General features: G+C 57.5%; 1 protein-coding gene across 2 annotated transcripts in view; it reads right to left on the reverse strand.

The window, feature by feature from the left end:
- Positions 1-8,335, reverse strand: part of NHERF2 (NHERF family PDZ scaffold protein 2) — a 30,782-nt gene extending 22,447 nt beyond the window's left edge. Inside the window, exons 1-2 of one of the 2 annotated variants that reach the window (XM_071760720.1) lie at positions 7,972-8,335; positions 3,401-3,661 (exon numbers count right to left, since the gene is read on the reverse strand). In XM_071760720.1, the coding sequence (XP_071616821.1) occupies positions 3,401-3,661; positions 7,972-8,181 (471 nt within the window). In that variant the 5' untranslated portion in view covers positions 8,182-8,335. Of the gene's footprint in view, positions 1-3,400; positions 3,662-5,375; positions 5,486-7,971 lie in introns of those variants that run through there. The other variant, XM_071760721.1, reaches the window with a different exon arrangement.
- Positions 8,336-13,548: the final 5,213 nt, after the last annotated feature.

Raw genomic sequence — 13,548 nt, forward strand, 5'->3', positions numbered from 1 at the left:
TGACTGAAGATGTTGCAACACAGTTTTAATTGCAACAGAAAAAAAAAAAAAAGTTCTTATTCCTGACCCAAAGAGAAATGTAAATATTTACTGCCTGGATCTCAGCACTGACCCCACACCTGTGGGTCCCCCACAGGCACCCAGGCACTCAGCCACATCTGTCCCCAGTCACACCAGTTCCTCCCCAGTCTGAGCCAGTGGGATGCAGAGGGCTCGGGGGCTGCTCTCTGTCACCTCAAAGGCAGAGCCAATGTCCCCTGGGTCAGCAGAGGGACACCCATCCTCCTGCTGACAGCAGTGCAAAGGTGACCGTGCAATGGTGACCGTGCAAAGGTGGCCCTGTCCCTCGCAGGAGCTGCTGTCCCCAGCCCCAAGAGGCTGCTCAGATCCAGCAGCTCCAAGTCACGGGTTTGTTTTCCAAACACCAAGCAGCAGCTGGAAAGGTCCCTTTGCATCCCCCATTCCCTCCCCCAGCCGGGCCTTGGCCTGCCCCGAGCAGCCATGGAAGGGATTTACACCACTCCAAACACATCTTGGTGGCTCCACTGCTCTTGTTTCTGCTACAAACACACCTGGGGACACCAAGTCCCAAGGACATCACTGAGGTGGCTGAGGAAACCAGCCTGGCCAGAGGAACAGCACATCCCTCCCATCCCTCCCTGCCTGCTGCCTTCCAAGAGCTCCAAGAAAGGCAGAGAACAGCCCAAAGGCCATGGGGACGTGGTGGGTTTAGGTGAAATATTGGGATGATTTTTTTTTTTTTTTTTTTTACACTGAGGATGCTGAGGTTGCCCAGGTTGCCCCATCCCTGGCAGTGTCTCAGCCCAGGTTGGATGGGGCTTGGAGCAGCCTGGGCTGGGGGAGGGGTCCCTGCCCATGGCAGGGGAGGCACTGGAGGGGCTTTAAGGTCCCTTCCAACACAAACCAGTCTGGGATGCTCCGTTTTTGGGACACAGATCCCTCTGCACGGGGCAGGCAGTGAGCTGGCAACCCCCCAGCACAGGGACATGGGACAAGGCAATGTCCCTGCTCCCTGTGCCCCCACAGCCCCCAGGACACAAGTCCCCAAGGTGGGAGGGATGGCAGTGCAGGGACAGGCAGCTGGCAGCCAGCCCTGTCACCCTGCCCTGGGGACAGGCAGCCTGATTTTAAAGACCTGAATTATTCATGGAATTCCCCTGGTTCCCTGAGCACCAGGTCCTGGACACCGGGGCTCTCATGGGGGGGTCTGGGGACCTCCCCACCCATGGCAGCTCTTTCGGGGGGGAGTCACTCATCTTACAGACTCAGATTGGGGCAGGATGGGGGTGCTGGGCTCTGCCCACCCCCACAGCCAGGTTTCTGTCCCCTTGGGTTCATTTTCCCCTTGTTTTGGGCTGCACTGAAAAAACCCCAACCCCAAGTGAAGGAAATCCCCAGCCCAGAAAAACGCTGCGTGGGGGCAGATTGGGGTCTGCATGGGGACAGGAGCTGCACCCAACACCTCCAGGGAAGCCACAGAAAAAATCCTAAGCACTGCCAGCCCAAACCCACCCTCTGCCAGTGCCACCCAGCCAGGTCCCTTCCCAGCCCAGCTCAAACCAGGGACAGAAATCTCCAAGCACTGCAGGAACTGGGGGTGCACAACCCCCCCCTGGCTCCAACCTGGGAGGAAAAGCCCCCAACCCACACCAAGAACCTGGGGTGGGTGTTACCCCCCCCGGCAGCAAGCAAGGCAGAGGAGCAGGATGCAAATCCTGCAGCTCCAGCCACCCCAACCTCACAGCAGGGTCACTCCAGGCTCCAGCAAAGGGAAGTGACCTTGGCCAGGAGTCTGCAGCACCCAGAGCTCCAGAGCTGCCACCCGTGGTGGTGACAGGAGCAAAAGCAGCTGCTGGCCCCAGCCTCTGCCTGCACCCAGTGTGCCCACCAAACCCCAGCCCCAGGACACTGGCAGCTTCAAGTCAGGCAATAAGTTTAAAAAATAAATTAAAAAATAGTAATAATAATAAATATTATAAATAAATAAAAATATAATAAATAAAAAATACAATAAATAAATAAAAATACAATAAATAAATAAAAATAAATAAAAATAAATAAAAATATAATAAAAATATAATAAAAATAAATAAAAATATAATAAAAATAAATAAAAATATAATAAAAATATAATAAAAATATAATAAAAATATAATAAAATATAATAAAATATAATAAAATATAATAAAATATAATAAAATATAATAAAATATAATAAAATATAATAAAAATATAATAAAAATATAATAAAAATATAATAAAAATATAATAAAAATATAATAAAAATATAATAAAAATATAATAAAAATATAATAAAAATAAAAATAAAAATAAAAATAATAAAAATGAAAATAAAAAACTATATATATATATAAATATATACACTGCCTGCAAGGCTGGTCCTGCCAGCCCAGGGGAAGGAGGCTCCCCCTGCCCCAAGCAGCTCTGGAGGGGAGGACAGAGGTGAGACCCCCTCCTGATCACTGGAGGTGCCTCCTGCCAGCATCACCTCTTATCTCCACGGGAGATTTCCTCAGCCCTTACTCCATGGGGACTCCTGAGGACACGACCCCTTCCTGACATCCCCACCTCTCTCCTCCCTGCAGCCCCTTCTGGGCCAGCATCCAGCCACCTGCCCCCCTCCGAGACCCCTCCTGAGGGGACAGAGACCCAGCCACGCAGCCCCTGCCAGCACAGGGGTGGGGACACGGCAGGGAAAGGGACCAGGAGGTGACAGAGCCACTGGTTGGGGCAGGTGACATTGCCACACTCCCAGCCCAGAGCAAACCCTGCTACCTGCCCAGCACCAGCAGCTCAGAAATGGGTTTTCCACCCCAAATTCTTTCCTTTTAGGGAAGGAGTCTACCAATAACAGTCACTTAGTGCTGAATCCCAGTCCAGACTCAGCCCACTTGGGAAAAAAAAAAAAAAAAAAAAAAAAAAAAGCCAAATTTCCTTCCTATTTCAGCCAAAAGCTGAGCACACGCCTTCACCCCACATGTTCCTTCCCCCCTACAAAGAACACAGGGCAGGGATGCTCATCCACCAGCTCCAGCACAGCTGCACATCCCACAGGAGGGGATGAAGCCCCACGCTGCGTCCCTTGTCCCCAGAGCTGATGTGTCCCTTGTCCCCAGAGCTGATGTGTCCCCCCCAGCAGCTCCCAGGTCTCTGGAGCCCCTCGTGGGGAGGACACAGGAGCAGGGAGAGCATCACAGCCTCAGCAGCTGCCTCTTGGAAGCCCAGGAGCAGCTTCCCCCACTGCCCCAGCACCCAGCAGGGACCCCAAAGCCCCCCACAGCCACGCGGGGGAGGTTTTTCTCCCCCCATAAAGACCCTCCCGGGGTGGTCGTGCCCCGGGGGTGGGCTCTGCCCTCACCTTCCTGCTGCCGTGGGAGGAGAAGCTGTGCGAGTGGCGCTGGAGGTCACCTCCCCACGCCTCCAGCTGGGACTTCCAGACCTCCCCGTTGTCACTGCCCGCTGGGGATTTGGTGGGGGAGGAGTTGGAGTTGAGGAGGATCCCGGTGTGCACCATCTCCTCGGTGCAGGTCAGGCGGAGGCTGCAGAGGAACTCGTCCGTCTCCTTGTCCACCACCAGCAGCCGCGTCTCCGACTCCACCGCCTTGATGCGCTGCACCACCTGGGAAACAGGGGAACAACAGCCTCAGCAGGAGCCCAGGGACCTGCAGCCTGCAGGAGGACCCCAAAAACCCCCCAAATCCCCCTCTCCCCCCAACACCTCTGGTTTTGCTGCAGGGTGAGAGCGTGCAGGCACGGGAGATGCTGGGGGAGGAGGGCAGAGCGTGGCTTTTGGGGAGCCCCGGGAGGGTGCAGCGTGGGGTGGTGATGGTGACAGCTCTTGGTACCCCCTGTCCTGCACCCCACACGACAGCTCTGCCCAGGGCAGCTGCAGAGCACCCGGGCCCCCTGCTCTGCTCAGCCAGGAGCTCTCACTGAGGCTGCTTCATCATCACTCCCTGAGCATCCCAAACCCCGCTGCCGGGTTTTGTCCCTTCAGGGGACATCACAGTCTGTCCCAACAGCCCTGCACACCTTCACTTCATTTGGGGAGGGCAGGGTAAGGAGCCAGGGTGTGCAGGGAGGCACCAGGCACCCTTTGGGTCTCCCCACCACACGGGTGGGCTGGCTGACCCCCAATCCCCCGTGGGTTTTCTGTAAGAAACAACCGGATCAGCCCTGTGCTGGGGGCCAGGGCAGTGCTGGGAGCAGGAGACGGGACAGTCCCCGTGGGACCCAGCCCCAGCAGCACTGAATGGGGAGCATTGTCCTGTCCCTGCCCGGGGCTGGGTGACTGACAGGGGCTCTGAAAGGAGATGGCAGTGACAGCGCGGTGCGCAGGGCAGGGAAAGGAGGAGCCGAGCCCAGGCGGGCAGGGGTGGGTAAATCACACCAGGAGGAGCTGTGAGGGAAAGCAAGGCAAATCCAGGGCATGCAGAGGAGCAGGGAAAAGAGAAACCACCTCCAGACCGCCTGGCAGCACCGCAGAGAACTGGCTCTGCTGGGCCAGCTCCCCCAGCCCTTCATCCCGAAGAGGAGGAGGAGGGGTGGTACTGCTGGCAATGCAGCCAGCCCCAGCCATGGGGTGGTCCTGAAGACCACAGACCCACGACCTCCAAACCAGGCACTCAAAACGGCACCAGGTGACCCCCAAAACAGCTTTGGGCTTCCTCCTGCTCTGATCTAGGTCAGAGTGGCCAAACACGCTGCAACTGCCAAGGTTATAAGTGACAAATGAGCCCAATGCACAATTAGCCAGCATTTATTTACTCCCCCTGCAAGCTCCATTCAAGGTCAACAAAGCTGATATCTGCGACTGGAGAGGAAAAAAAAAAAACAAAACAAACCCCACATAAAAACACAAAATCAAAAACCCACAACACAACCAACATGAAATTTATAGACTGCAGACAAGGCTGCTTGTCCTCAACCAACTGCTCAGCTGCAGCCTCTGGCTCCCCGTGGCAGCCTGCCCAGGGCTCCCAACCGTGGCCACCCTGATGGTGCTGTTCCACCAGGACCCAGAAAGTCCAGCTGCTCCCAGTCCAGCTGCCACATCAGAGGGTGCTGCCCAGGCTGGGACAGCTCTTGGGGGGTGGGGGGCTCAGGCAGCAAGGCAATGCCATGATAAAGAGCAGAGCATCCCCCAGCCCCCCGGGCTGAGCCAGGCACAGGGACACCCAGCAGCCCCTCACCATCTCCCCACCAGCAGGAAGGAGCAGAAGGGGCTTTTGGGGACAACTCCCCCGGGCAGCAAATCCCTCTGGGGACCAAGCAGCAGGGTGGAAGGCAAAGCAGCAGCCAGGCAGCTGGTGAGGTCCTGCCCAGCATCCTACCCGTTTCCGAGCCATGGTGACAGCCTGGAGTCTGCAGCTCTTCTGGACACAACAAATCTGTCGCCTTGGGACCTTCTCAGCACCAGTCCCAACCCCAGGATTTCCGCAGCTCCACCCAAACAGACTTTTCACCCCTTGCTGCACCAGCACCAACCCCAGGGAGCCAGCCCGGGCTCTCCCACCCTTGCCAAACAACAGCTGCCCAGGAAGGAGCCTCCTGGTGCCACCCCGAGCAGCTCAGCTCATCCTCCTGCTCCCAAAGAAACGCCTGGAAGCAGGGGGACTGGATGCAAGGACCTGGAAGGAGACCCTGGCTGCAAGGAGAGCCTGGCTTTGGGCAGAGGGGAAGGGCAGGAGCCCCCCCTGTGCTCTGCCCCAAGCATCCACTGCCCGCCCGGGCCAGGAGCCAGGGGGCAATTTTTGCATCCAAGACATGGAACGCCCTGAGAACACATTCTGCCTTGGCTCCTTGGGTAAGGCCAGGAAAAAATAAAAAATAATAATATAAAAAACCAACAAAACAAAGCAAAACAAAAAAAAAAACCAACAAAAAGAGAACAAAGACACAAATGCCGCCAGCTTCAGCTGGAAACACAGTTACACCCAAACAGCAAAGCCTTGTTTGCTGCGGGCTCCATCCCAGCTTCAGAGGGACAGGGAAAAGTGCTACTTATCCAAGGTCAGGAAGCTCAGCAGCAGGAGGAGAGGCCACTGCAGAACTGCTGCTCGAAGCCATCAGGAGCCAGGATCTGACCTGCCAGAGCACTGGGGATTTTTTGGGGAGGGAAAGAGGCTCTTGCTGTCTCGAGGATCCCAGAGGGTGTCCTCGGGCCGGGCTGCTCCTGCTCACACACACGAATGTCACCACACCGAGAGGACAGCAGGGCTTTGAGCTCCTGGATGGGACCCTGCCACCCATCCCCAGCTCTGCAGCCAGGAGGAGGCTGCTTCCACCAGCAGAAAATGGAAGACAGGAAAATTTCTCCCGTTTCACTCGACCTCCCGGGAAGCCCCTGCAGGTTTCAAAGCCCCAGTCGGCTGCCTCAGCTCTGCTATCACCCATCCCCAGCATCCCAGCTCCAGCAGGGAGCTCTGATGGCTTCCAGGAGGACGCTGTGCCTTGCAGGAACTCAGCCCTCTGCTCTGCCCAGATCAAAGCCCTGGATCCTCCTTCAAGCGTTTGGAAATCACACTCGAGACAAACATTAACTTTCAGGCAGCTGGCTCAGATCACCCAAACAGGCTCAGTTCTCCAGGAAAACCCACCCAGCCCACGGAGAGGAGACCACGAGGCATCTTGCAGCCCCCTGGAAGGCTCTGCCTCACCTTGGCCACAGCAACACCCACACCTCTGGGACCCGAACCCCCAAAATATCATTGCTACGTGAGGCACAGCCCAGCTCTGGACACCCCTGTGGGTTAATTTACTACAGCACTGAACCCCACAGAGCCCCAGCAGCAAAGGGGCACATGGGGCTCCCTGCCCCTGCCAGGCTCTGGGCCTCCGGCGGGACAGGAGCAGCTCAAATCTCACCCTCTTTGTTTTTTTGGACTAAAGAGTGTTTCAGTTTTATAAAGCAGAAAATGACCCAGCCTGAAACGTGCAGCTTCTGTTACAGAGCTGAGAAACTGCTGGCTCAGACCCCCCCCAGCAGGGCTAGCAGCAGCCATTATTTCCCCACAAGCCCTATCACCCTCCAGCCAGCCCAACTGCTGAACATCTGCAGAGCTTTATCAGGAGATTTTTTTTTTTTAATTTTTTTTTTTTTTTTAAAGGCATATTTATACACTCTGGAGCTGCATAAGGAGGAGGCAGCTCGCCCAAAGTAACCAAGAAAATACAGAGCTGAGCCGGAAATAAAGCCCGGGTCTCCCCCGTCCCTTTCCACCAGATTGCATAACCCAGCCCTGCCCATGCCCAAACACCTTCGCCTTTCCCACCTTCACACGATTACAACATCCTTTCCCCTGAAGAGACACAGACCACACCAAAAAACTGTTCTCATGGGAACCAGGCGTCCCAGGCACGCAGAGCCCTGCCCTCCTCCTCCTCCTCCTCTTCCTCCTCCTCCTTCCCTCCCATTGCAGCCCAGGCCTAGGATTTTGGGGGGGGGGGGGGGAGGGGGTCACTCATCCCACACCAACAACAACCACCAATGCTAAGCTGGCTGAGGCTGCTCCAGCAAGGATATTTGGGGAGAAAAACATCCTCTGAGCCTCCCTGGGGCTGGAGACGAGCTGGTGGGGAGGCTTGGGGAAGGGGTGCTCAGAGCTGGGGGTACCCAGAGCTAAAGGATGTTTGCCCAGAGATGGGGTGTTTAGAGCCAAGGGGTGCTTGCTCAGAGCCTGGGGGGTGTCCAAAGCTAAAGGATGTTTGCTCAGAGCTGGGGGTGCCCAGAGCCGGGGACGGGGGTGCCCAGTCCTGGGGAGAGGGTGCCAAGAGCCGGGGAAGGGGGTGCCCAGTGCCGGGGAAGGGGGTGCCCAATCCTGGGGAGAGGGGGTGCCCAGAGCCGGGGAGAGGGGTTTCCCAGAGCCCCAGATGCTGTCAGCCGGGGGGGTTGCCCTACCCACCCTCTGCCCCCCCCCCTGCCCACACCTGGTGGTGCGTTTCCTGCTCGACGTTCTGCCCGTTGACCTCGACGACGCGGTCCCCCGCACGCAGCCCCGCAGCCTCTGCCGGGGAGCCGGGCTCCACTTTGCGGATGAACTGCCCGCTCTTCCCCTTCTCGCCGTGCAGGTGGAAGCCGTACCCGCTCTCCCCCTTCAACATGCGGCACAGCCGCGGCTTCAGCTGATCCTTGGCCATGGCCGGGCCGGCGGAGCGGGGGTGGGAGGAGCGGGGTTCGGTTTTATAGGCGGCCCGGGGCGGAGGGGCGGGCCGGGGCCGGGGCCGGGGCCGGCGCTGGGGTTGGGGCTGGGGCCGGGGCTCTGCGCAGCGCGGCCATGCTGAGCGCTGCCCCCGGCGGGCGGGGCCGGGGCCGGGCCGGGCCGGGCCGGGAGGAGCCGGGGAGGAGCCGCAGGTCGGGCCGGGGATGGCCGAGGGACCGGACGGGGCGGGGGGAGGAGGGACCGCGGCTGGTACCGGGACCGGCGCGGATACCGGCACCGGGATCGATAGAGGGACCGGCGCTGACAACGGGATTGACGCTGACACCCGGACCGGGATCGACGTCGGGACCGGCAGTTGACACCGGGATCGACACCGAAACCGACACTGACACCGGGACCGACACTGACACCGGGTCCGGGATCGACATCGGGATCGACACCGAGACCGGCGTTGACACCAGGACCGACACTGACACAGGGACCGGGATCGACGTCGGGACCGGGAGTGACTCCGGGATTGGCCCTGGGACCGGCATCAGAACCGGTACTGACACCAAGATTGATACCGGCAGCAGCACTGACACCAGCACGGACACTGACACCAGGACCAGCACTGACACCAGAACCAGGATCGATGCCGGGACTGACACCAGCACCAGAATCGGGACCAGCACTGACCCTGGGACGGGCCCCAGGTGGATGGAACCCATGGAGCAGGGATGTCAGGACTGCTGGAAGCCTCCCGAGCCCACTGGGGCTCTGTGGGCTCAGGTCCTGACCCAGGGCAGGACAGAGCCCCTGGGCTGGGGTCAGCCCCAGAACCCCCCAGTTCAGGCCAGTGGGCACCCCCATGGCGTTGGCACCCTCTGGGCCAGCCTGGGAACCTCTGGTGACACAAGGACACTGAGCTGGGTCCCTGCTGGCCAGGGACCCATCCCTGCTCCTCTCTGGAAAGGGGCACCCAGGCCAAGGCTCATCCATCCCCGTGATGGGGAACAGGAGAAGAGGCTGCTCCCCCCGAGCCTGTTCCCCCTGGATTGCTGGGATACAGTGGGATCCCCTGTCTGGAGAGGGGGGGGACACAGCCCAGCAGCTCCCCTGCCCAGCCCATGCCCATGGGGGGGGTCCCTGGGGGATGTCTCAGCTGCTCTGGCACCCCCCGAGCTCCTGGCAGATGTGAAGCACCTCCAAAATGTTCTCCATCCCCCTGAGTGCTGGGTTTGGCAGCTCTGCTCTCCCAATCCCAGATATTCCTGGTGGGGAACAGCTCCTGCTCCATCCCGTGTGCCCCTGCCAAGAGGTCACCCAGGTGTCACCTTGTTTGGGTGAAACCCAGAGCTCCCCATCCTCACCCTTTTGCATTCCTCATCTTCATTTCCTTGAATCCCCATCCTCACCCTTTTGCATTCCTCATCTTCATTTCCTTGAACCCTCTGAGAAGGAGGAAACAGCCCAGGTTTGTTGTCCCATCACGTCCCTGTGTCACCAGTTTTCTGGCTCTCCTCCATGGCATTTCTTCTTCCTCAGCTGCTTTCCTACCAGATTTTTAATAGACTCGAAGCAAAGGCAGCAGCCAGCTCGAGGCAGTGAATTAAAGATGCCAAAAATTAATATTGATTTACTTTTAATTTAGAGGCTGCTTTAAAAAAAAAAAAAAAAAAAAAAAAGAAAGAAAGAAAGAAAATTCTTCTGCTGTGGTTACTCATGAAGTCTCTCCTCGAAGGAGATTTGCTTGAATTAAAGAGATGTGATGGGTCTTTGAGGAGAGTCATTATCCTGGAAAAAAAAAAAGAACAGAATTATTTCTCTGCACCAATTCTTCCCACCTTCATTTTTCCCTGGGCAATGTGGCTCTTTGGGGGGTGCAGCCAAGGAGAGACCCAGAGTGGGGCTCCAAATCCTGGGTGACACGAGAAGAAACCAGAGAGCTGGGAAATTCAGAGCCTGTTTTATGTGCTGCATGAGGCAAGTGCTCCCCTGAGCCTCTTTGTGGAGTCCTGATGCTTTTTGTCAGGCTGGAGGAGTGCAAATAATTGATTTTTTCCACTCACTGGCCAAACCAAAAAACTGAAGGGGCGGGGAGGAGAAGGAATTGTTTCGAGTTTATTCAAACAAAAAAGTTTTTCTTTTTATTCAGTGCAATAAAAACACCAGGGAGAAAAATCTTTTGGGTGGTCAGAGAGAATATTTTAACCCTTTTGGATGTCTTTCTAAAGGGGTCGGTAGCTTGCAAAATACAAATAAAAAAAAAAAAAGGTGCAGGGGGGGAGAAACTATCAGTTCAAAAAGCCGAAAATGAGGTATCTGAGTTTTTTCAGAAATACTTTAGTTCTTACTGAGCACAAGCATTTCCTCAAGTGTGACCTGGATTTGTTGATTTTTTTTTCAATGCCAGTGTCCCCAAAATGCATTTTTTCCCTCTGAAGCCATCTATTCTTTGTGGATAATCAAGGGGGGGTCAGGTACCCAGTGTCCCCTGTCCAGCAAGAGGCTGGTGTAGGAACTGGGGAGGGCTCCTGCACTCACTGGGGTGACAGAGCCACGATTTAACCCCCCAGATGCTCCCAGGAGAGGGTTGTTTAATATAAATTTCTGTGCTTTCTGATTTGGGCAGATATTTACGTCCATTTTGGCCCATCCTGGAGGAAGTGTGTGAGCTGTGTGCTCACTGGTTTGGAAGACTGAAGCTGGTTTTTGGGTTTTTTTTTTTTTTTGTTTGCCATCTGCTTCTAACTCCTTCCCTGCCCTTGGCTGAGCAGGGACAGAGAATTCCACCTGTGTCCTCAGCCCCTTTGCTCCAGGCCTGGTGATGCTGGGAAGGGTTTTGTGATTAGAGGCATCAGGCAGGTCCTGGTGTGCTAGGGGAGGGGGTTCTGGAGCCCCCTTCATCCAGAAACAGCAATAACCCACTGGGCATCACTGGGGGGGGTCTGGGAGCTCTTCCAGAGGCAGGAGGAGGATGAGGGGAAGGTTGGGTGGTGCTGGACACCTCCTCCAGCTTTTGGGAGTTCCCATCCCAGCCGTGGGAGCAGCTGGCAGGGAGATGCTCTTCCTCACCCCACACAGCCTCCTCCTCCTCCTCCCTGATGTTTATCCAGTTCCCAGCCAGAGATCCCCAGGTTCCAGCCCTGCTCTGTGTCCCTGGGACACCCCTGGCACCTTCTGCCTGGCTCTGGGGGGACACCCAGGTGCCTCACCCCGAGCTCCAGGGCATCCCCATGGCAGCAGGGACACAGCTCCTGCACTGAGCAGCTCCAAAGTGTCATAAATTCAGTCCTGGCCTTGCCACCAGGTGTGGAGGTGGCTCTGCTCTTTTTGGCACCCCTCAGGTTGGGGCTGGTGGGTCCTGACCCCTCTCAGGGGCTCTTGCAGAGCTGGGAAAAGCCAAGGATTTTCTGGCGTCGCCAGAGGAACTGGGAATGAGAGCTTGTACCAAACACCCTCTTGTTCTCTCTGATCCTCTGTGTGTGGCACTATTGAGCTGTAAACATTTTTCCAGGTCAGATTTAGAGATATAGGAGGAGATGTGATCGTTAGGAAGATTAATGATATGTTTTGTAGGTTGTGAAAGCCCAGAAAGTTCAGGGAGGCTGCCGAGAGCTGGGAGATCCCTCTTGCCTGAGCTGGGATCTGCCCCAGTCCCTCATTATCTGCAGGGAGGTGACAGCGTGGGGGGTACCAGGGACATGGGGGGGCAGCTGGTGGTGCTGCCAGGATCAGGGGTGGGAAGTGAGGGTCCCTGAGAGTGTCCCGACCCGGCTGCTCCCCATGGGCACCCCGGGAACAGCCCCGGGTGCTGGCCAGGGAGATCTCTGCCCGTGTCCCCAAGCCTCTGTCACCTTATCAGTGCCCCGGGCAGCCTGGGGAGAGGCACGGAGATCCCTTATCTCCTGCTCCCTGCAGCTCCCACCCCTTATCTCCAGCCCCTTGGGTGGCATCAGCCTGGAGAGATGGTGTGGGATGGGGTGGGATAGGGTGGGATGGGGTGGGATGGGGTGGGATGGTGTGGGATGGGGTGGGATGGTGTGGGATGGGGTGGAATGGGGTGGGATGGTGTGGGATGGTGTGGGATAGGGTGGGGTGGGATGGGGTGGTGTGGGATAGGGTGGGATGGTGTGGGATGGTGTGGGATGGTGTGGGATGGTGTGGGATGGGGTGGGATGGGGTGGGATGGGGTGGGATGGTGTGGGATGGTGTGGGATAGGGTGGGATGGGGTGGGATGGGGTGAGATGGGATGGTGTGGGATGGTGTGGGGTGGGATGGGGTGGCAGCCCCTGTCTCTGTGCTTCATCCCCAAGGCTCCCCGTGGGGACATCTGGGGACATCACAGGGACATCCAGCTCTGTGCAAGGGTTTTCCATCCCCAGAGCTCCCAAGAAGGACCAAGCCCCGGAGAGGGGCTCAGCTCCAGCCTCCTGCACCCTGCTGGGGTGAGGAACAGCTCCAGGGCAGAGCCGTCGGCGGAGGAAATTCCTCGGGGAGTTTTCTTCCTCCCGCAGCCATTGTGTGTCCCTGGGCCAGCCCTGTTCTGGGGTTCCTGTCCCGACCCAAAGCCCCGGCGTGTCCGGCTGCCTCCAGGGATGCTGCTGCTCCCTTGGGAGAGCCCGGGAAGCGGGGCAGGAAAAGGAACCGCCCTGGGCTCCGAGCGGGTCGGGCTGGGATGTTCCCCTGTCCCCCGGGACTCTCCTGCCTCTCGGGCTGGAACACAGCGCATGGGGTGGCACAGGGCAGGCTGGGGACAAGGTTTGGGGAAGCTTTGTCACCCATCCCGGCTCCAGCGGCTGCTGCCGGACCCGCAGAGCACATCCCTCAGGGATGGAGCAGGGGCAGGAGCCAGGTCCCAATCCCACATGGAGCGGCATCCCCATCCCGCAGCATCCCGACAGGATTCATCCCAGAGCTCCCGTTCCCTCCCGGGGCTGGGTCAGGGCTGTGCAGACAACGGGACACCCGTGGGAGCTGAGCTGTGAGGGTGCAGGGACAGGGACGCGGTGGCAGAGCTTGGCCTCATCCCTGCTGCAGCTCCCCGGCACCCGTGTGGCCACAAGATGGCACATGGCGATGCCACCCGGGTGCCACCGAACTCCTGGAACACCCTGCCCGACACCCCAAAGCCTCAGGGACCTGCTGGGACGTGCTGGGAGGGCAGGGGTGACATGTCCCACTGTCACCTCCCGGGTTCTGAGCCCCTCGCGTCTCCCAAAGCCCACAGAGATGCTGGGAATCACCCTTCCTGGCTGCAGTCACCCCACGGGGGGGTCAGGGGACACCAGGACCCCGAAGAAAATCAGGACCTGCCATGCTCTGGGCTTCTCCATGATCTCCAAAAAAAACCTTGTGTCC

The sequence above is a fragment of the Heliangelus exortis genome, chromosome 17 (assembly GCF_036169615.1).
Source record: "Heliangelus exortis chromosome 17, bHelExo1.hap1, whole genome shotgun sequence".
Taxonomy (NCBI): Eukaryota; Metazoa; Chordata; class Aves; order Apodiformes; family Trochilidae; genus Heliangelus; species Heliangelus exortis.